At 44.8% G+C, this 23,058-nt stretch overlaps 2 protein-coding genes across 9 annotated transcripts in view; one reads left to right on the plus strand and one right to left on the minus strand.

The window, feature by feature from the left end:
- RALGAPA1 (Ral GTPase activating protein catalytic subunit alpha 1) overlaps positions 1-5,521 on the minus strand; it is a 237,625-nt gene extending 232,104 nt beyond the window's left edge. For 4 of the 8 annotated variants that reach the window (XM_074955873.1, XM_074955869.1, XM_074955872.1 and 1 more), the window contains exon 1: positions 5,197-5,521. In XM_074955873.1, the coding sequence (XP_074811974.1) occupies positions 5,197-5,302 (106 nt within the window). In that variant the 5' untranslated portion in view covers positions 5,303-5,521. The remainder of the gene's footprint in view (positions 1-5,196) is intronic. The other 4 variants (XM_074955871.1, XM_074955866.1, XM_074955868.1 and 1 more) reach the window with 1 other exon arrangement.
- An 11,585-nt stretch (positions 5,522-17,106) lies between these two features.
- Positions 17,107-23,058, plus strand: part of BRMS1L (BRMS1 like transcriptional repressor) — a 48,674-nt gene continuing 42,722 nt past the window's right edge. Inside the window, exon 1 of the mRNA XM_074955876.1 lies at positions 17,107-17,289. Coding sequence (XP_074811977.1) covers positions 17,154-17,289 — 136 coding nt within the window. The 5' untranslated portion in view covers positions 17,107-17,153. The remainder of the gene's footprint in view (positions 17,290-23,058) is intronic.

Genomic DNA, 23,058 nt, shown 5'->3' on the forward strand with positions numbered 1-23,058 from the left:
TCCTCTAAAAACCCAAGGTTTCAGAGCAGCAGCCGTGTTAGTCTGTATCCGCAAAAAGAAAAGGAGTACTTGTGGCACCCTAGAGACAAACAAATTTAATTGAGCATAAGCTTTCGTGAGCTACAGCTCACTTCTTACTATATTTTCCATTCTATGCATTTGATGAAGATATATATATATATATAAACCCAAGGTGGCTCACATTAAATAAAACTATGTGACTGCCTTTAACAGCATACATCAGGTAGCCACAGATAAGCACCCTAGCTCAGTAAAATCATGCTGAAATATAGCGATACCATTAAGAAAGCATATGCCACACACAGAAGTTCCTGATGACTACAGAAAAAATTTCCACATGAACATAGGAACTGCCATATTGGATCAAGCTAGTGGTCTATCTAGTCCAGAATCCTGTTTCCAACCATGGCCAGTACCAGCTGCTTCAGAGAAAGAAAACACTGAAGTAGGCAATTATGGGAAAACTTGACCAAGTGAAAATTGCAACCTAACCCCCTGCCAAGAGACTGATATGCCCCAACACTTAAGGATTTCTATCTCTTCCTACTTTAAATATATATATTTACTATTGTAATTCTGGATATTATTGTTATCCACAGAAATGTTTAAAATTCTTTTTAGGATGCTGCCAAGGTCTTGGCCTCCATACAAATCTTGTCACAATGATATCCATATCTTGATTGAAAAATATTTCCTTTTATCAGTTTTGAATTTGCCACTTTTCAATTTCAATGCATTTCCCCTGGTTCTTGTAGAATGAGAAAAAGTGAACAGACATTTTTACCTTCCCTGTGTCATTTATTATTTGGTGTATTTATAGGCCCTCTCTGAAGTCAACAGTCTCAATCCTTTTAATTTCTCTTCATAGCAGAGGTTTTCCAGATCGGAATCACTTTCATCTCCCATCTTTGAACCTTTTCTACCTTCTGTTATAGTCTTTTTGTGATGGGGGTTAGTAGAACTGAACACTGTATTCAATGTGATGGCATATCATTGTTTATATGGCATATTTTCCTATTAGTCTTCATCCTGTTCTTTATGCATCATTACACTGTATGCATTTTTGACTGCTACTGCACAGTGAGCAGAAGTCTCAATTGAGCTGTCCACAACGATGCCACGGTAGTTCTCAAGATGATGCAGTTACTTTGGAACAAACTGAGCTGTAAAACTAATTCAAAATGACTCCCTCCAATGTCTATTACTTTGCGTTTGTCAACAATAAATTTCATCTGTCATTGTGTGGTCCATTCATCTAGTTTGGTTAGGTCTTCCAAAGTTCGTCTCTTCTGGTTTTGACCAACATAAACAATATTGTGTCATCTATGTGTTTTGACACCTCATTGCTTGCCTCCTCCGCTTTTAAATATATTTAAACACTGATCCTAATATAGAACCTTGTAGCACCCAACTGTTAATCCTTTATAATGATGAAAGCTGACAATTCCTATTCTTTGTTTTCTATTTCTGATCCATGCCAGCACTCTGCCTCTCCTACCAGGACTACTGTACTTCACTATTTTAGTAGCCTCCTATGAGGGACTTTGTCAGAGGCCTTTTGAAAAGCCAAACAAGTTATGTCAGCCGATTCTCCTTTTTCCATTATTTTATCAACACATGCAAAGAGTTCTAATAAAGCAGTGACTGTCCAGGGCTTGGATCTGTGGTCACACAATCACCTACTGGACCAAACTTTAAGTGTACAGCAGACATTCAGATCCCAAGTAGGTTACCTTAAGTGTACTTTGCAACTCCATTAAGGGGTTTTAAGTTTATGAAGGGAGGTAAACTCTTATCTTCTCTGATGGATGTGAAATGGCTAGAGGATTCTCCTTTTGCTACAACTTGCTGATATGCAGGGGTTGGGAAAGAAGTGATCTGACAGGTACAAAAGTCAGTCTTCACATAGAGCGGAAGCAAAATAGAGTAGAGATTGGGAAAAGCTTTCCCCAGAGACTACACTGGAGCGGTTGGGTTGGCTCCCCTGAAGCATATGGCAGAGTGCCCACTATTACAATGTGGTGGAGTAGTCACAGAAGATGGTAAACAGGAAGATACAATACTTCACTGCTCAGACTAGGGGACAGCTCCTGGTGTACCAAATAAATGCAGACAGTTATCCTTATCTATTGCTACCAGTCATCTATCTGATACTGGCACCAATATTTTTAAATTTGGTCCTGCAGACCAATCATGAAAGGAAGATGGGAGAAGAGGCAGGGTGTCTTGTAAACAAGCAGCAGATTTGCTTGCACTGTGTGTTTGCACCATGTTTTTAAGGAGTGAAGGGAAGGAGTAATCCTTACAGAACAGAAGGTTACAGACAGACCATCAGCAATCCATTTCTTTTATTGTCAAGTGTGTATGTGGGAGGTGCCAATAGGAGCATACGGAATAAGTCCTGTCATTTTTCCAATTCACGGATATGTAGGAGAGCACATCCACAAGGCGGCACAATTTTGTAGCCAGATCATGGCAAAAAAGGAAAGGATGCGAGACAGATTCACACCCAGCAATCTGCCTTTGTCTACATAGTCATGTACTGGACTGTTCTCTAAGGCTATGTCTACACTGGCAATTGAGCAACAAATTTTTTGTCTTTTAGAGGTGTTTAAAAAAAAACCCCGAAAGACAAAAAAGTTTTGCCAACGACAAGCGCCAGTGTGAACAGCATTTTGTCGGCAGGAGCACTCTCCTGCCAACAACGCAAACACCACTTCTTGCGGGTGGAAGCTTTTGGCACCAGGAGAGCCGACAAACTGCAGCTACACTGCATGACTTTTAGTGGCACGGCTGGTAGTGACACAGCCATGTCAGTAAAAGCTGTGCAGTGTAGACATAGCCTAAGACTGTGGCAGAGGGAACAGGCAGGTGCTGTGTTTCTAAGGATGCGGTGTGGGGAGGAAAAGTCATAGGAAAACATGCTCCAGTAGATTTAATCTGTTTTAAAGTCATTGCAAAAACCTCAGAGTAACTAAGGACAATTAGCTTGACACTGTGATGATGTTCCTAACAGAGCTGCAGCCCTTGTTTCTTATCAACCACATCTGACTTCCAAAAGGAGTGGAAGTAAATACTGGAAGTTCAAACCAAACAATACACAGACTAAAGGTAACCAAATAATATAAATTCAGAATTGCATTTTGTTCCTTTGTGAGGCTGGTTCCTATTGCAAACCTCTTCAAACGCTGGAGAAGACGAGGTTACTTGTCTTCTGCCTCTTTTGCATAAAAGTAGAGGGCAGAATGTGCAAATGCATAACCTCCTGGGCAGTATACTAGTCCCAGTTACTAGACTGAAGATTTGTATTGGGAGATATCAAAAATGCCAGTTAATAGAGCTTTCTGGCTCATAAAGTGCCGGATAACACAGCTTTTACTGTATTTATACACAATGCAAGCCACAACTGGTCCAATATAAACAGGTAAGAACTGTTCAATGGATTTCAAGGATGGGGAGATAGCTGTTCCAGCCCATCCCAGCAGTAAGAGAAGTTAATTACAAGGATGTAGTATCCTCTTTTGAGACAGCGTAATTATAACTGCTGTAAACAGTAAGGCAGCCACATGTTACTTGCACTGGCATTTAGTGGAACAAGTACCAATAGCAATAACCGTTTTTCTTAGCAGTTTAGAACTGTAAGCTGAGAAACTTATATACCCCCCCAAATAAGAACAGCTGGGAGCATTGATTCCTACCTAAAAACTAAGAAATGCAGTTGCACCAAGGTCACTCTTCTTGACCCAGCTCTAATCACATGTACAGAAAGTGACAGACACTACAATTGCACCTAGTGTATTTCAGGGCAGAAAAAACACAGGACACAGCTAACTATTTGCAGTGAAAGCAATCACTTTTTCTCTTCTCCAAGTATCCCTGAACAAACTTGGATTTTTACAAACGTATTTGTTATTTCAACCTACTGACCTTTAACAAATTATCATCACCATGACTACTGTGTCATGTATTCATTACCTATCATTCACTATTTGTACTAAGCTACTGCTTAGTGCTGATTCCACTCCCTGACTGAAGGACTCCCAAACCCAACAGCGCTTTCAGGATGGTCACATGAACACGTCCAGCATGAATACACATATGAATACATTTTAACCAGTATTTGTGATGCTGTTACTGTGAAAATTCTTATGAACAAAATTTGCTAATACAAGCATTAGTGAAAAATGGATGAGGGGTTACAAATGCCATTAAAGCTCATTAGCAGTTTTTATTCAACAAAGATATCAAACAATTTTGTAATATTTATACAGATCTAGCATATATTTCTTTCACAGGACAAATTAAACACATGAACTTCTCCCTTTTTATCACAACTTCCAATAAATTTCAACTTCCAAAAAACTCAGCATTACTGGAGTCTTTCATATTACACAGGCTTCGTGGGGGGTAAAGAGAGGTGGCATGAACTTGATTAACCCTTCACTCCACCTCAAAAATTGCCTCAGCAAATGAAAGAGCCATGCTCAAGGACCAAAGGAATCAAATCTCAGGCACTCCTGCAAAGCCCTTTTCCAAACAGATGTTCCATGACCTGAGCTACTTAGGAACACTCAATGTTAATGTCATTTACACTTAATCAACACCGTGTAGACTGTCATGTCAACAAAGAGGTTTGGTTGAGGCTCTGGGCCTGCCCTCCTATTTTTGGGTGCGGATCCACCCACCCCGTACAGGCAACACCGCCCATCCTCCCCCTTCTCTCTCCCCCTCACTCATGCAGCGGGGCAGACACAAGCCTCTAAGTTTTGTCTCTCTCTAAACCAGGAACCTGGGCCAAGAAGCCCTGCCGCCAGCCGAGGGAGGAAGCACCCAGCCAGGGCTCATCAGGAGGAGCCCACGAGCCTGGGTCCCCGAGCACAGGGCACACTGTAACACACCCCAGACCGGAGTGACCCCACCTCTCTGCCCCACTGGGGCCGGGCCCTCTCTCGCTCCCCACGCCCCCCGGGCCGGGGCACCGTCCCCGCCTGGGCCCTCTCTCGCTCCCCACGCCCCCCGGGCCGGGGCACCGTCCCCGCCTGGGCCCTCTCTCGCTCCCCACGCCCCCCGGGCCGGGGCACCGTCCCCGCCTGGGCCCTCTCTCGCTTCCCACTCCCCCCGGGCCGGGGCACCGTCCCCGCCTGGGCCCCCTCTCGCTCCCACCCTGGGCCTCACCGATGAGGACGCGCAGGTGCTTAAGGCGGGTTAGCGGGTCCTTGCGGGTGTCCAGCACCTTCTGCATGGATTTCCGCACATCCCCGTGCGGCTTCTTGGAGAACATCCCGCCGGACCCCCCGGGCCCGGCAGTCGGGGGCCTCTCCGCTCAAGAGGCGGACAGCGGCCTCCGGATGCGCCCGCACCAGGCCCCCTACATAGCAAACAGCGGCAGCACCACCGCCTCCTCCGGGTGCGAGGGGGAGGGGGAATGTCGCGCAGTCAGTGCCCCAGAAGAGGGCGGAGGCAGGGCCCAGGCTCCTCACACAGCTCTAGTACTCTCGTCGTTTCACGACAGCCGTCAGGCACACCCCTGGTGTTCCCGTAGCAACCGCGTCGTTACGTCACAGCGGGGCTGAAACGCAAGTTGAGGCGCAACGTTCAATTCTGCCTTAGGGGTCAGCGCCCAGGGTGGTGGCAAAAGGGTGGGGCCTGGGGAGGCGCATGGGGAGGGTAGTGCACAGGACTGGTCTGGGTCAGTAGCTGACGCAGAAGGAGCCGTGGGCTGGTTGGGGTGACAGCGGGCATTGGCGTCAATGGAGAGTGACCCCAGCCCTGAGACAACCCTCACCAAGAGAGTCAGGAAATAAAGTTTCAGTTTCTTGCTAAAACTTCTCTGTGTCACACCCTTCTTATGATCAGTAACAAAATCAGTTTTTTTGACACTACACCTACCAGGCAGGAGCAGGAAGGGAAGACATTTGATATAAGGACTCAGTGCTGGGTCTCCTTCAGGGCACCAAAATGACAATAGCCAGAGAAGGAAAATATCAATATTCCAAATATTTAAAAAGTCCCCAAAAGTTAAGGTTGGCAGTATAGCCAACACCTGGCATTCAAAAATCACGTCACCTGCCAACATCAAGTCTGACTTAAAAGTAATGAGTTGTAACCCTCCCCCCCATTTTTTGTCTTTTCATTTGACTTTTGGTGCATTTAGTGTTCGTGTTTTCAAGCATTTCTCTGCAACCATGAGTAAAGCTGTGATTTTGATACAGAGGTCATGATGTTCATGGTAATATGAATTTGAATAAAGTCTGTGAGAAGTCTATCCTGCACTCACTCTGCAGTGGCAGTTGCTGTCCTGCATGTCTGGTTTCAGCTCACTGCTCTAGATGTTGTGACCTAGCAAGGGCCTATCCGTCCTCCACAGATGGAGGCAAAAGGGACAGACACATCAAACCTGAGTGCGATCTTGTGTGCTCGGTTGCAATGCCCAGAGAGCAGGGAACTAGACAGAGCATCGCAGTACATATATCTCTGCTGTGGTGTGAGTGCAGGGTGGACTCTCATAGCCACTTTTGTGACTTACAGGCTTTTTTCCACACCTCTGCCATGAAATTTACTAAAAATATATCTGCCAAAATCATGACCTTAAGTATGAATGCTAAAAGGTTACTTTTTTTAAAATGAAAGCTGAGGTTCTCAGGTGATAATGTGATCCCAGCAGCTGGAGCTTTATGAAATATACCAACTGTTGCAAGATTCATGGTAAAATTGCGAGAATTGGCAACATTATGTTGCTGGTATAATAAAAGAATACATATTTCATTACAACTCAATAACTTTAACTCTGAAGGTTGATTCTTTAAGATTAAATATATATTACTTTATACTTAATTAGAATAATTTATCCAATCAGCTGACAGTGCAAGATTTATGATATCCTTAACAATTAATTTATTTTTAAGTGCTTGGTTTTCTAAATTGTGTGACAAGTAAATACATTTTGTAATTCCATAACCTTAATTTTTTAAAATATTTTTGTTTTGAGAATTTGCCAGGCCTTATCTTTCTTTTATTTTTAGGTAACTAAAATGAAGGCATAGTTTTAGAAATTTTAAATAAATAGAATGGGACTGTAACAGGGAGGCTTGGGGGGCCAAGCAGCCTAGTGGTTAGAGCACTCAACTTCCAGCCCCTTGTTTGGTCAAGGTGCCCTAGGCTTTAAGGCTGAGGGGGAGGTAGGAGAACCCAGGCCCTCCCACTCCACCAGGTTCCAGCCCAGGGCCCCGTGTAAGTCAACTCTTGGGTAGGGGGCCTCCCAGCAGGGAGTCTACATTCACTGCACTTAGCTACTTCCTATCTCCATTCCTTCAGCCCCTATAGTCCAAGTTGCAGTGGTGACTTATCTCTAATATTATTCCCTCATAGCCATTGGGTGGCATCCTGTTGTGGTCCCAGGTTCCTCTGGGCAGGGCAGCCGTGTGTTTGGCGGGGTCAGAACTCCACATGGTCCCTGTGCTTTGGTCACACAGTTCTGTCTTAGGCAGGGTGCTCCTAAGCCTCTTCCTCTGGCCAGAGAGATGGTACTTGTCACAGGTGCCGGCTTCCTCCTTGCCCTGGAGGTGCTCAACCCCAGCTCTGCCCAAGGCCCTGTCCCCACTCCGCCCCTTCCCCGAAGGCCCCACCACCTGCCCCGAGCGCGCCCTGTCCATGCTACCCCCTCTTCACCAGTCAGCCCCAAAGTGAGCCAGGTTTCCCTCTTTTCTCTCCCCTCCTGGCCTGGCTCCTGGTATAACAGGACAGGGCTAGCTGGCCCAAAAGGCTCTCTTTAACCCCTTCCGTGCTGTGAGCGGTTTCTCTGATTCATCACAGGGACATACCAACAAATTATTAGAGTAAAGGAGAGAGTGATGCTGGCCAAGCTAATAATGACTCCTGCAGAGCCATGCTTCATTCAAAGCAAAACTGGCAAGATATGCCTGTTCATTATGTAGCTAAAGCTGTGATCTTACAAACATGTAAGCACATGGGGTGGGATTTACGAAGGGACATAGGTGTTGCAATACTGAGTGTCACAACATTAGCAAATCACAAGAACAAGACTGCAATCCACAAAGCTGTTAGACACCTAGGCTCCCTATACAATGAATGGGGAGAGATAGGCACCTCAGAACAGGATCCACAAAGCCAGCACACTAGGCGCAGAGCTGCCTAAACTAGCCAATGGGAGATGCTGACTACAAGGGTTTATGCTAAGCTCTACTTCTCTCTTAGAGATAGGTGCCCAAGTCTGGTCTGCAGGGAGGCACTTATATCTACTTGTAATCCACAAACAGGAACCCGCTGCCTGGAAAGTCAGATAGCTTAGATGCCTAAGGCATTTTTTGAGGGAATAAGTTAGGCACCTGCCTCCCGCTATAGAAAATAGCCAGAGGCAGTGGAGTTGCCCATGTTATAACTTTTAGCCCAGTAGTTAGAGCAGTGATTGCCTGGGATATGGGAGATCCAGGTTCAATTCCCCCCTGTCTGCCAGACAGGGAGAAAGAATTTAAATAGGAGTTTCCTACCTTGAACCACGGGATGTTCAGATGCAGGGCTCCCTCAGTCTCTCCTGGTGAAGCTGTTCCACATTGGATAAATAATGAAAGAGTGATTGGACCAAGGGGACTGGATGCTGGCATTCCTGCCTGCCAAATGAGTGCCCTAAAAACTGGACCACAGAATCACCACAGAATCTCTCTGGTGCAATAACTGTTCCACTCTGGATAAATACTTAAATAGTCATTGGGCCAGAAACAGACAGCATATGAGAATGGCTCTGTGATCCAGTGTTTAGGGAACCCAGGTGGGATACCCTGGGTCCAGTCTCTCTCTGCTCAGGGGCAGATCAATTATATAGATTTTATTAGGATCAGGGCCACAGTTTTTCCCTAGTTCGCTGTAAAAAGCATGATAAGAGAATGAAAATGTTAAAATCAGATAAATTTTTGAAGGGCTTTACATCAGGAACACTTGGACCAAATGACCCCAAATTTACACCACTAACTCTGCCTTCCACCTGCATAACAATTTTCAGGTAAATCTGACTTTGCATGTGGTGTGACAGGTTCAGTTACAGAGACCCCCTTGGGACAGTCACCTGATGTGCTGAAACTACCTCTGAGCTCATTTTCTTTGCCAGCTTCACTTACAGAACCCTGTCTTGTTGAGCCAGACACGCTACTCCGCTCCTGCACAGATCCAGGGTCTGAACCACATCCCCAAAGCTGCAGGGTTTAACTGAAAACCACTCAACAGGTACGCCTATCTCCAGCACACAGACACCCAGCTCTCAATGGGATCCAAACCCCAAATAAATCCATTTTACTCTGTATAAAGCCTATAGAGGGTAAACTCATAAATTGTCTGCCCTCTATAACACTGATAGAGAGAGATGCACAGCTGTTTGCTCCCCCAGATATTAATCACTTACTCTGGGTTTAATAATAAACAAAAGTGATTTTATTAAGTATAAAAGTAGGATTTAAATGGTTTCAAGTAATAACAGAACAAAGTCAGTCACCAAGTAAAATAAAGCAAAAACACGCAAGTCTAAGCCTGATACATTAAGAAACTGAATACAGGTAAATCTCACCCTCAGAGATGTTCCAATAAGCTTCTTTCACAGACTAGACTCCTTCCTAGTCTGGGCCCAACCTTTCCCCGGTACAGTTCTTGTTAGTTCCAGCTTAGGTGGTAACTAGGGGATTTCTCATGACTGCCACAGCCTTTGTTCTGTTCCACCCCCTTTTATAGCTTTGGCACAAGGTAGGAATCCTTTGTCTCTCTCTGGGTTCCCACTCTTCTTTCTAAATGGAAAAGCACCAGGTTTAAGATGGATTCCAGTACCAGGTGACATGATCACATGTCACTGTAAGACCCCATTCTCCATTCTTTCAGGGTTGGCCTACATGTACCCAGGAAGGTTTGTGAGTAAACACCCATTTACAACCAATTGTCCTGGTTAATGGGAGCCATCAAGAGTCCAAGCCACCATTAATGGCCCACACTTTGCATAGTTACAATAGGACGTCAGAGTAATACTTTATATTTCTAGCTTCAGATACAAGAATGATACATTCATGCAAATAGGATGAACACACTCAGTAGATTATAAGCTTTGCAATGATACCTTACAAGAGACCTTTTGCATAAAACATATTCCAGTTATATTATATTCACACTCATAAGCATATTTCCATAAACATATGGAGTGCCACGTCACTTGTGGATTTTAGAGCACTTTGAAGAATCAGTTCTAAACAGAAAGTTCCACTCAATCTTAACAATGATATGATTAAGGCTATTCCATAACTGGGTCTGATACTGCTCTCACTGAAGTCAATTGCAAAAAAAAAACCCTGTTAGCGTCAATGGGAGCAGAACTGGACAAAAATGTTCCTTTATCACAGAATGGCTACCACACATCTACATATTCCCAGTATCTGACTGCATAAACCACAGAACATATATAACTATTTTTCTCATTATCATCAGTAAACACAGTAAAGAACAGGTAGCCGATGAGTAGATATTGTTCCTGGGGTGATGCAGCCTTGCCAAGTTGTCACGAAATTGTAACAGGACCTAAGAAATGACATATAGTCTATCCTATGCAGATCTTTTCAACATCTGTGGTTTGAGTATATTGGATCTATCTGACCTAGATTAGAGACACTATTTTTCCTATTTTTACATGTACTTTTGAGCTGTGATTCTTGCAGCACTCTGCAATAATCATCATCATCTCCTTGTGAATTGCACGAGTCATGAATATACTCACAAACCATCAAACTAACATTTTGTAGTTATCAGGTGACAGCCATCACTATAAAAATATTGCCCTATTCTATAGTAATAGCTCCAAACTCTAATACTGTATTGTTATAGTAGGGTATAGTTGTTTTTATTTTCTTTATAGGGATGTCATTGGAGAACTCATGGAGGATGGGAGAGAGAGCAGAGAACTGGAAAAGGGCAAATATATAGCATCTATCTATAAAAAGGGGAATAAGGACAACTCAGGGAATTATAGACCAGTCAGCTTAACTTTAGTACCTGGAAAGATAATTAAACAAATAATCAATCAATCAGTTTGAAAGTAAGGTGATAAGTAACAGTCAACATGGATTTGTCAAGAGCAAATCATATCAAAGCAACTTAATATCCATCTTTGACAAGCAGGGATGGGCGGAAGCAGTAGAGGAGATATATCTTGACGTTAGTAAGGCTGTTGATAGTCTCATATGAGATTTTCAAAAACAAATTAGAGAAATAAAGTCTAAATGAACCTGCTATAAGGTGAGTACACAACTTTTTGGAAAAGCAAAATCGGAGAGTAATTACCAATGGTTCACAATCAAGCTGGTAGGACATATTTGTCGGGGTCTCGCAGATATCTGTCCTGGGTGTGGTTCAATATCTTCATAAATTATTTGGATAATGACATAGACAGTACACATATGAAGTTTGTGGAGGATACCAAATTCAGAGGGGTTGCAAGCATTTTTGCAGAACAGGACTAGAGTTCAAAATAATCTTGACAAACTGGAGAAATGGTCTGAAATCAATATGATGAAATTCAATAAGGACAAATGCAAAGTACTACACTTAAAAATAATCAGTTGCACAAATACACAATGGGAAATGACTGCTCAGGAAGGAGGACTGCAGAAAAGGTTCTGGGGGCTATAGTGGATCAGAACTAAATACGAGTGAACAGTGTAACACTGTTGCAAAAAAAGTGAACATCATTCTGGAATGTGTTAACAGGAGTGTTGTAAGTAAGGCATGAAAAGTAATCCTTTCATGCTACTCTGCACTGATCAGGCCTCAACTGGAGTATTGTGTCCAATTCTGGGTGCCACATTTCAGGAAAGATGTGGACAAATTGGAGAAAGTCCAGAGGAGAGCAACAGAAATGATTAAAGGTCTAGAAAATATGACCTATGAGGAAAGATAGTAAACATTGGGTTTGATTAGTATGGAGAAGAGAAGATTGAGGGGGGGACAAGATAACAATTTTCAAGTACATAAAAGGTTGTTACAAAGAGGAGGGAGAAAAATCGTTCTCATTACCTCTGAGGACAGGACAAGAAGTTATGGGCTTAAATGGCAGCAAGGGAGATTTGTGTTAGAGATTAGGAAAGGCTTTCTTACTATAGGGGTAATGAAGCACTGGAACAAATTATCTAGGGAGGTTGTGAAATCTCTGACAATTGAGGGTTTTAAGAACAGGTTAGACCAGTGGTTCTCAACATATTTACCATTGTGGGCCACGTATGCCGCTCTCTATATGTTATGTGGGCCACATCCACACAATATATATACTACCTATACATAAAAAAAAAAAGGTTTAGTATTTGTTATATGACAGCAATACAATTCAACTCGATATAGTACCTTTCATTTCAACACTGGTAAATGTCTACGAAGAGATTTTAAATTAGCAAAATAAGTCAAAACATTAACTGTTAAAATTAATTAATTTACTATAAGTGGACCTTGGCATGGCATATTGCAACCCTCACTTCCACGTTGCTGCTGGTGGCACAGCTGGTCTGAGTGCCCACAGAGTACGGCTGTGGAGCCTGCCTTACAAAGATGGGAGCCCTGCCAAGTGTGGGACACACACACACCCTGCCAAGGACTACCCCTACATATACCCAGCCCCCCAGCTAGGGGCTGCCCCTCAGCCCCTACCCAGACTGTCTCCCCCGCAGCCAGGGAATGCCCCCCCATCACCCAACTCCCCTGGAACTATCCCCACAGCATCCAGACCCCACCCCCACACCGGGCTGGCACACATGCTAGCCCTGCAGGGAAAGGGTGCCCTGTCCTGGGCAGAAAGGACCCCCCACCTAGGGACTGCCCCCCAGCAACTTTCTCCCGTGCCCAGCCCCCACAAGGACTGCCCCTTAGCACTCAACCCCCCTACCCCATCTACGTACTGTCCCCCAGTATCTAGACCCCCACCCAGGGACTTCCCCCAGCCACCAGTCCCCCCACCTAGAGTCTGTCCCCCATGCACCGGCTGCACCCCTCTCCCCATGGCCCTAGCCCCCTGCATCCCCTCCCCATGCACCAGCCTCCTGCGCCCCCCACAGTCCTATCCCTCTGTACCATCCTCCCTGCACCCGCTAGTCTCCTACCTCAGCTCTTGCAGGTGGCTTAGCCATGCAGCGTGCCCTGCCTGCCTGCTGCTGTGGTCCTAGTGCTAGGGAGTCTGCTCCAGCCAGGGTCACTGGAACCGCAGTCCTGCGGGGTGAAGGGGTGTTGAGCACCCTGACCTCCTGCCAATGCTGCCGGGCCCGATCCTGCCAGGGTGGGGGCTGATGTCACTGGGCCCGATCGTGTCAGGAGGGCTGATGCTGGGCCTGATTCTGCACCACCCCATTTTTGCACCTCCTCACCACCTCTGCGACCAGGGCAGGTGCCCCTTCCGCTGTGCCCTAGTTATGATCTTTAGGATGTCATGTGGGCCGCAGCTTTGTGCTAACTGGGCCGAAGGTTGAGAACACTGGGTTAGACAAACACCTATAAGGGATGGCCTATATAACACTTAGTTCTGCTTCAGTGCAGGGGACTGGACTAGATGACCTAGCGTGGTCCCTTCCAGTCCTACATTTCTATGATTATACATATAAAACTGGAAGTACCACAGAAACGCCTTCTCAACTTTGCAGCACTCAACATGTACAGGTATGTTTCTTCTCCTACTTTCTGAGGTTGGCAATGGACATATTTTCCATTTGATCTTTTGTAATTTTTTTTAGGCCACAAAGCCTGTTCTTCCCACGGAGGTGGTTTAACTAGTCCTTCCTTTAACCAAAATCATGTAATTAGTAATAGTCCAAAACACTGCAGTAACAGTTTTGTAAGATGTAGTGTCCTGGAGCATTATTGTGGAATGTTTTTATTAACAAGCCAGGGCCGGTAACTAATTGGCTCCTGGATACATGGTCTTCGATACTATAATGCCCCATACTGACCCCAGTCAAGACTTGCTGGTGTAGGCTGTTAGACTGGCAGCAGTTGGGTTGGGCTTGTGGGAGAAGACAATGCACCATGTATAAGGGGGGATATTTAAAAAGCAAGAATGCTTTAGGTGAGACATCACTGGCAATGCAACAGGGGACCCAATTATGAGGTTTTAGATTCTGAGCAGTTGACTGCTCCTGGTTGAGAGGATGAGCTGCTTTCAGAGGATCCCATAGGGGGAATAGAGAAGCTGCAGATTTCTAATTACAAAGCAACAAAATGTAGTTTTTCATGGTGTTTTGTAACCGTTAATAAGTATTTTATGTAGACCTTGTCTTTGCTAGGCGGGTTTTGCCAATATTATTTTACTAATAGTTAAATTGCAAAAAAACCCTGGCTCTTGTCTGCACTTGAAAGGTTTGCTGGTATAGCTACATCTGCACTAGGGCTTTTGCCAGCCTAGTAATGTTGGCAAAAATTACACTGCTAATTTATAGCTATGTTGGGAAAACTTTTAAGTGCAGATCAGGCCTATTAAGTTTATTTTTAGTTTCATTAGGCTGTTCACAAGTACACAGAATAAGGTATTTTTAAAATGTGATTTTTTTCATATTATCAAATCCCTTGTTATGTAGCAGTCTAAATAAAATAGGAAAATGTCTGGTGATTGGGAGATTAGTCTCCACAGCACTTCAGATTTCTCCAAGGCATCCAGGTGTTCAGTTCAGTTTCTAGACATCTATATGTACATAGATATCCTGACACTATGCCCACATGGAGGGAATGAGTAACCTGACTTTCTTCTTAAAACAAATGAGGACACTTAATTGTAAACTGACAACAGCATGGAGCCACAATTATACTGAAGATTTTTAATTTAAGTTCTGGCAAAAAGGGTTTATTGCTGTTCATGTATTGTTCAGCCTGGATATGATTTAGTAGACTATCAAGAAAAATGATTGCTAAATAATCTGTTATTGATTTGAAGTATAGCAATCAATGTGATTTTTATTGTTTTTAAATTTCCTTGTGTTTGGTACCATACAAGACACCAATAAGGACCATCCCAGTCCAAAGGATATACAGACAAGACAAGAAGTACTAAGCGACCCAGAATATGGTTGTATTCTTTGCGTGTGTTTGTTATTTTTCCTTGTCCTCCCCAGATGAGAATGGGTAACTGATTTATGTGGTCCAGTGTTTTTGGGCCTCATTAATATATGTAATAATTTACATTCTATGACAGGTCTTTCTAGCTACAGTTTAATAAAACAGCTGTTAGTAAGTCTGTCTCATACTTAAACCTCAGTTTCCTATTCACTACTCATCCCACCTCCTTGTGATTCAGCTGTGATTTGAAATTCCCAGTGTAAGAACCCCTGCAATACTCCAGTTGGTGCTAAACACTTCATGCGCTATCTTTGAATACATCCCAACCCAATCTCATCTAAAGAAACGTTCACGCTGTCATATCCAACTTTCAGTCCACACCTTAAATGAATAGAGAAATTTTGTGTTGTGGATTCTTACATGGACCCCATCGTTACAAAACTATTTTGAAGCCTTCCTTTATTAGTGTTTATTCTGAAAGTAGGAGAGGGAAGTCTATTATACAGTTATAAGATCTGACTGAGCAATACGTTTCTCTGCTATGTATAAAAAGATATAAGTAGTCACTAATTCAAAATTTGTGGTTAATGATTTTAAAGAGCTGTGAAATACATAATTGCTAATATGGCTAAAGGAGCAGTGCTCCACATTAAGGTAAATAGGTGAAGGTGAGTTACAATTTATTCATAAGTTTCAGAGTAGCAGCTGTGTTAGTCTGTATCCGCAAAAAGAACAGGAGTACTTGTGGCACCTTAGAGACTGTAGACCACGAAAGCTTATGCTCTAATAAATTTGTTAGTCTCTAAGATGCCACAAGTACTCCTATTTATTCATAATTATTAATTAATAATTTAACCAAGAACGCTTGAAGCCTTGTCCAAGGATGGTTTTGTCAGCAGGAGGGAAGCCAGTGAAACTCTTGGGCCTGACTATCCCCACAGATGCAACTCATCTCCCATTGAAAAGTTGCGTGCATACATTTCTGGAAAAAAATACGGACCTCTTATATGTTTAACAGCAAACATTAAACATTATAGTCAGGGAAGGAAGAATAGACAGCTCCTTGCTCCCCTTCCTGCTTCTCATCTGCCTAAAAAATTTTGTCTTCTGAAGCCCTCTTAAGACCTTAAAGATTTCAGTCATCTGCTTCCTCCCTGTGCTGTCCTTCCTTGCTGCCTTTGCTGCTTCCTTCCCATGGAGTTTATCAGCTTAGAGCAAACCACCTGGACACCTCCATTATTCAAGCTTCTCTTAACTGAACCCCAATTGGAAGCTGGAGAGATTTAATCCTATGGTAAATGAATCAGCATAGGGTGAACCATAAATGTTTGTGGTCTGTCCAGACCAAGGTACAAACGTGTTAGCTAATATGAGGTAAATGGTAATTGAGTAATTCCAGTTAAAAGACAAAACAAAAAACCTCTAAGCATTTTGGAGAATTGCAGTTTGAATAAATTGAAGTGGCACTGAAACTCAGTATTCAGGTGTAGGGTTCTGATGTCCAGGCCAGGAGGTACCAGGTGCCAGCCAGCCAGCCTGTCCGTCCATCCCTCCCTGGCCCCATCTCACGCTGCACAAGACCTACGGGAGGAGATGGAACCAGGTCTAGCATATATTCCTAGCTCTGTCTCATAAACTGTAACCATCAAGGGGCCCTTCAATTAGATCAGCACCCTTGGTGCCAGAGAGATTGCAGGAGAGGGTGGGAATTCCCTGCCTCCCCAGCCCCAGTGCTCATCACAAACCAGGCACCTCCCCTATCTAATCCATGGCCGTGAAATTACAGTCCCCTCCAGTCGAACTACAATTACCGAGATGCTTTGCGCAGCGGCTAACGACGCTTGCTGAGTTTGGCGGGGGAGCCGCCACTCGGCCCAGTATCCACCAATAAGCGGCGAAAAGGGCCATGCGGCAGGGGCTTGGGTTGCGTTGTGTCGCGTGCGAGAATGGCGCGGTTTTCTTGAGGGGCGGGCAGGAGGAGGAGCCGCCGGTGGTGGTGGCGGCGGCGGCGGCGGAGGAGGAGGGAAGGGCGGTCCCGCGGCTCGGCGGCATCTCCGGGGAGGATGCCGGTCCATTCCCGGGAGAAGAAGGAGAACAACCACGATGAGATGGAGGTGGATTACGGGGAGAACGAGGGGAGCTCCTCGGAGGAGGAGGAGACCGAGAGCTCGTCTGTGTCCGAGGAGGGGGACAGCTCAGGTAGCCGGGGAGCGGGTTCGCGGGCGGGGGCACCAGGGGCCGCTTGCAAATGCCGGGGGAGGGTGGCCGCTCGCGCAATTTCACTGCACGGGGAGGGGGCGTTAACGCCTTCCTCCACTGTGTGTGTGTGTGGGGGGGGCCCAGTCCGCCCCAGCCTCGGCACGGCAGCATCTGACCCCGCCCCTCCGCACGGCAGCATCTGACCACCACCCACTTCAGCCCGCTCCCTTCGTCTTGCACGGCAGCGTCTGTCCCCTTCTCCCCTGTACGGCAGCTTCTGAATCGCCTTCTTCTTGGCGGGGTTGGGGGTGACAGCCCACAGTCTCCCCTGCTGGGCAACTTGTAAAACCCCCTTTACTGGGGGTACGGCCTTCCCACTCTGCATGGACACAGCCCCTCTTCCTCTGCCTGCACCTTTTGAGCCTCCTCTTCCCAAGGGGATATGTCTCACCCCCTCCTTGTTCATGGCAGCTTTTTGCTTTACCCCAGGGGACCACAGCCTGTGCCACCACACTCCCTCTGCATGTCTGTTTCTTCTTGCCCTATTGCCTGATGTGGGGGCCACAGCCCCCTTCACCTATCTGGTAGTTTCTCCTTTTCTGCCCTGGGGGGCACATCCCTTCTCTCCTTCCCTTATGTGGAAGATTTCATCCTGCTCCCTTCTTACATGGCAGCTTCTCCTTATCTGTCTTTCCTTGACTTGAGTTACTATTTTTTTCCTCCCCATACACAGTATTGTAGTATCTTGTCCCTTGCCAGGAGCGTGGCATACAGTTGCCAACTCTTACAAGACAATATTATGCATCTCAGATAAGGCTTTTTAAATAAACTATGAGTACTTAAAGAAACTGCAAAGAATTTCTTGTCAAAAGTTCCATAGAAAAGACTTTCCAAGGAATAAACATAATTTTTAAAATACCACATATCACTTACAAGAAATTATCTGTTGGTAGTGTTGTTGGTCCCAGGATATGAGACACACAAGGTAGGTGAGGTAATGTCTTTTATTGGACCAACTTCAGTTATGTCAGTTTGTTGATGTTTGGCATTACTGACGGAGTAGTTGAAACCTTCAGGATTGCAGCAAAGGGTGCATCAGGTAGTTGTGTTCAGTATTTTGACTTGTTTATATTCATTGTGGGGAAAAAAGTGACACTGCCTCCATGTCTGACTCTGCCCAGCGACTAGTGATGGTCTTCTATCCCTCTCCCACAGCCAGTGGGAGCTGCGGGGGGCGGCACCTGCAGCATACATTTCGAGCAGCATGGCTGCATGCGTCTCTCCTCTGTGGGCTGCAGTGGGGAGGTTCTCCAGCTGCAGATGGCCCGTGGGCCAGGACTTTGAGACCCCTGCTGTTAAGCATAAGGGTTAATGCATAATATATACCTTCCACCAAGTTGGTCCAATAAAAGAAATTACCTTAGTGTCAATATTAATGTGGCTGTGAAATCAGTTGAAGCTACTATATTGCTTCAAACCGGCAAAAAGTGAGGTTGAGTTGGATAGGGAATTATTCTGCTTTAAATCAAGGGAAGAAGCTTTGGATGGAATAAAGTTTTGATAAGTACTGAAAATAATTGGTGAGCTTACCTTTAACATATTTAACTCCACTTGGTTTATTTTATCAACAGGTGTTGTCCAGAAGTTTTAGATATAATTAGGCAATCAATACAATCTGCCCTTGAGAATCAAGACTCCTCCAATCCCACTCCCCTGAGTTTAGAAATGCCATATTAGTAGGGCCCTACCAAATTCATGGTCTATTTTGGTCAATTTCACGGTTATAGGATTTTAAAAATTGTAAATTTCATGATTTCAGCTATTTAAATCTGAAATTGCACTGTGTAACTTTAGGGGGCCTGACCCAAAAAGGAGTTGTGGGGGGTCTCACAAGGTTATTATAGGGGAGGTTGTGCTACTGCTACCCTTCTGCTCTGCCTCCAGACCTGTGCTGCTGGAGAACAGCAGCTGCTGGCAGGGAGTCCAGCTCTGAAGGCCGAGTCGCCACCAGCAGCAGCACAGAAGTAAGGATGGCAATGGCAAGGTATGGTATTGCCACCCTTACTTCTGTGCTGCTACATACTGAACTAGGCCCTTACTTTGCCGCCACTCTCAGCCTGCCCATCTCTGAAGACAGCAGCACAGAAGTCAGGGTGGCAAGCTATGGTGTTGCCACTCTTACTTCTGAGCTGTTGCTGGTGGGGCACTACAGTCAGAGCTGGGCACCCAGTCAACAGCCATCACTCTCCGGCCGCCCAACTCTGAAGGCAGCGCAAAAGTAAGGGTAGTAATACTGTGATCCCCTTAAAATAACCTTGTGACCTCCCCCTGCAACTCCTTTTTGGGTCAGCCACTCCAATTTGAGAAATGCTGGTCTCCCCCCGTGAAATCTGTATAGTATAGGGTAAAAGCACACAAGCCCAGATTTCACGGGGGGAGACCAGATCTCCTGGTCCGTGACGTGTTTTCATGGCTGTGAATTTGGTAGGGCCTTACATATTAGTGATGAATGTCAAAGCCACAAGTTATGTTCATCATCTCAGATGAGAGAGACATTTTGTAGGACACCTTGGTATATCTGTATTGGCCACATCTTATAGGAGAGCAAATTCAGAAATTTACTTGAAATACTGTTTTTACTATCTCTACCTTTAAGACAGGCTGCCCTAATTACCACAAGTCCTGCCCTTCAGGCTTTAGAGGAAGAAGAAATTGTAATACATTTTAGAAACATACCAAAATTACCTAAAACAATTCTCCCATACATAAAGTTGTGATTTTTTTTTTAATACCTTGAGGCATCCCAGGTCTAGAAACGAGTGATCTTTTGGGAAGTGGGGGATTTGATATCTCTGTCTCTCTAAATCCTAGCCTGAAGGGCAGCGAGATATCTGACTTCTAACCAGTTACTTTTCCAGGACTATTACCCATCATGCTTCTCAAGTTTGTGTAACTTTAGGGAAGAAATACCAAATTTTTGGAGATAGGGAATATAGTAAACTACTGGCAGATACTTTAAAGCTGTTTGGAGGTTGGAAATGTTACAAATAATCCTAGTGGAGATGGATTACTGGGCAGAGTGCAGGTGAGGCAGTCGGAGGTGCATGATAAATCCAGTTGATCATGAGGGTGTGCTATTCCATATGTGTTATGTATACATGAAATACTACCTTCTGCTAGGTGGAAGGTGAGTCTGGCTTGTGTATGTATGTACACAACTGTAGACATGGAGGGTCTATGGTTGTGCTAGCTGCAGCTGGAAGATGGCATTATTCTCTCATACTTTGAGATGGTGCATTCCGCATTGTAGCAGATGACAAGAGTACACATCCACACTACCCAGTATGTTGTGCAGGGGGGAAAGGGTCCAGAGGACCACTGATTCTCAAGGAGGATTGGGGTTGAGGTTGCTTATATTGATTTAAAATCCCTTGATATCGGTTTATGAAGCAAACAAATACTAATTAATTTGAAACAAAGCATTAGCTACAAAAATTACTTACTGAAACATGTCTAGAACCTGAAACATAGCTGAGACCCACTGAACTGTGGAACAAAGTGGAAGAAACTTTAGGATCCTGTGTGCCTTCCTGCCTTGTGTGAGGCAGACATCCTGAGGAGTAAATTGTTGGGGTAATTATGTAAGGGAGCTAAAGGTAAGAGTAGGAGGGTTTTTTCCTCCTCATATTTATACTGTCTGCAATGCAAGCCATTAACAGGCTATAACTGTTGCAAATATTCACGTCGAGCAATGGGTTATGGCTAGACAGGATATTTTACAAAACAACTAAATTATTTGGAGCCAGTAAGTTATGCACATTTTCAGTCCATATAACTTTCTGATCTTATTACTACACCTGTACCCTGATATAACACGAATTCAGATATAACGCGGTAAAGCAGCACTCTGGGGGGGCAGGGCTGCGTTCGCCGGCGGGTCAGCGTGTCTGGCTCCGACGTGCTGCTCTGAGCAGTGTGTTAAGGGTGCCGGGCCAGGGCCGAGTGGTTGGATAAGGGGAAGAGGGTCTCGGGGGGTGGTCAGGGAGCAGGGGGGGTTGGATGGTTCGGAGGTTCTGGAGGTGAGGCGGTCAGGGGACGGGGAACGGGGGCATTGGATAGGGTGTGGGAGTCCCGGGGGACCTGTCAGGGCACGGGAGTGTGGATAGGGGTTGGGGCAGTCAGGGGACAGGGAGCAGGGTGGTTGGATAGGGGGTGGAGTCCTGGGGGTGATTAGGGACAGGTGGGGGTCTCTGGAGGGGGCAGTCAGGGGACAAGGAGCAGGGGAGCTTAGGGGTTGGGAGTCTTGGGAGGGGTTAGGGGCAGGGGGTCTCTGGAGGGGGTAATTGGGGGACAAGGAGTGGGGTGGGGTTGCATAGGTCGGGGGTTCTGAGCGGTCAGTCATGGGGCAGGAAGTTACTATTAATAACTGAAATGCTCAAGGCCAAAGCAAGTTCAATATAACGCGATTTCACCTATAACACGATAAGATTTTTTTTGGCTCCCAAGGACCGCATTATATCGGGGTAGAGGTGTATTACCCTTGTCTATATTGCCTCTTCCCCTTATTGTTTACTTGTTGCATCTAGTCTTTAGTCAATAATGAATAATTTGTCCCATCCTATTGTTGCTTCTTGCCTGTTAACAGTAAAATAATATTTTAATCAACAGAAGTAATCTTCTGTATTAAATATAACTTAATTTGAAATTGTAATTTCTGATCTAATAGTACTTCTATTCTCTGAGTGTGTGTGTGTGTGTCTGTGTGTGTGTATGCGAACTGTGGAGTCTGATACAGAATTCCCTGCCTACCTCTCAGAAGCTGCTATGGTGAATGGAAACTGCCTGAAATGGCTGTTCTTCCTTTCAGAAGGAGCCCAAAAGTTCACTGTGACCTGCTCTTGTTCACCACCAAAGCTCTCCTCACTTGTGGAGTACCAATGTTCAGTCATTCCACCATGCTGTTCAACTGTATGAGCCAGTGGGAGAGCTAGTGAGACAGCATAGTTTGAGGTGCCGACAGCATGTGAACAACCCAACTGTCGTCAAATGTAAACTGTACCATTGTGATGCTGGCGGACCAGATGCCTGCTCGTCCCTAGGCCTCACTGAACACTGACAAATGCATAGCTGGAAGCCATTCTGGCTCACCTGTATGTTAGTGTTGTTAAAATAGATCTTAAGTTTATAAGAATGTGTTTAGACTTGATGAAGTGCTTGTAGGATGCTGCGTGTATTGATCTCATTTATAACATCTGTATCTTGTGGTATGAAGTTATATTGAATGTTTGCATTATAAACCTCTAACTGTGTAACTCACCAAACAGGAAAGAAGCATTAATTAGTATGTAAAATGCTTGTCCTGTACACAAGAAGCCCCGTTGCACCCCAATGAACCATTGTGAAACATCAAAGGACAAAGACTTTGTTAACTGATTGCACCCATCTCCTCTTCATGAGTGTGGGGAGAGGAGGGAGAAGGCAAACACTTGTCCCATGAGTTTGAAGTCTGGGGGAAGGGAATAAAAATTCCTGATCAGAAGGAACTGTATCACTGTGCTGCTTGGAATTTGGAGAGGGCAGTATTTCTAAGAATAAGTGTGGGGAGATCCCCATGCTGTTTAGCTTGGATTAGCTGTAAAGGATGTAGAAAGCTTGCATGATGCATCAGCTTCTGTTACCTTTTGGAACCGAAGACTGTAACTCATTTGTGTGTGTATGTTTACCTGCATTAACCTTGTAAATAACTTATTTCTTTTTCTTAGTTAATCT

This window comes from Natator depressus, chromosome 6 (assembly GCF_965152275.1).
Source record: "Natator depressus isolate rNatDep1 chromosome 6, rNatDep2.hap1, whole genome shotgun sequence".
Classification (NCBI taxonomy): Eukaryota; Metazoa; Chordata; order Testudines; family Cheloniidae; genus Natator; species Natator depressus.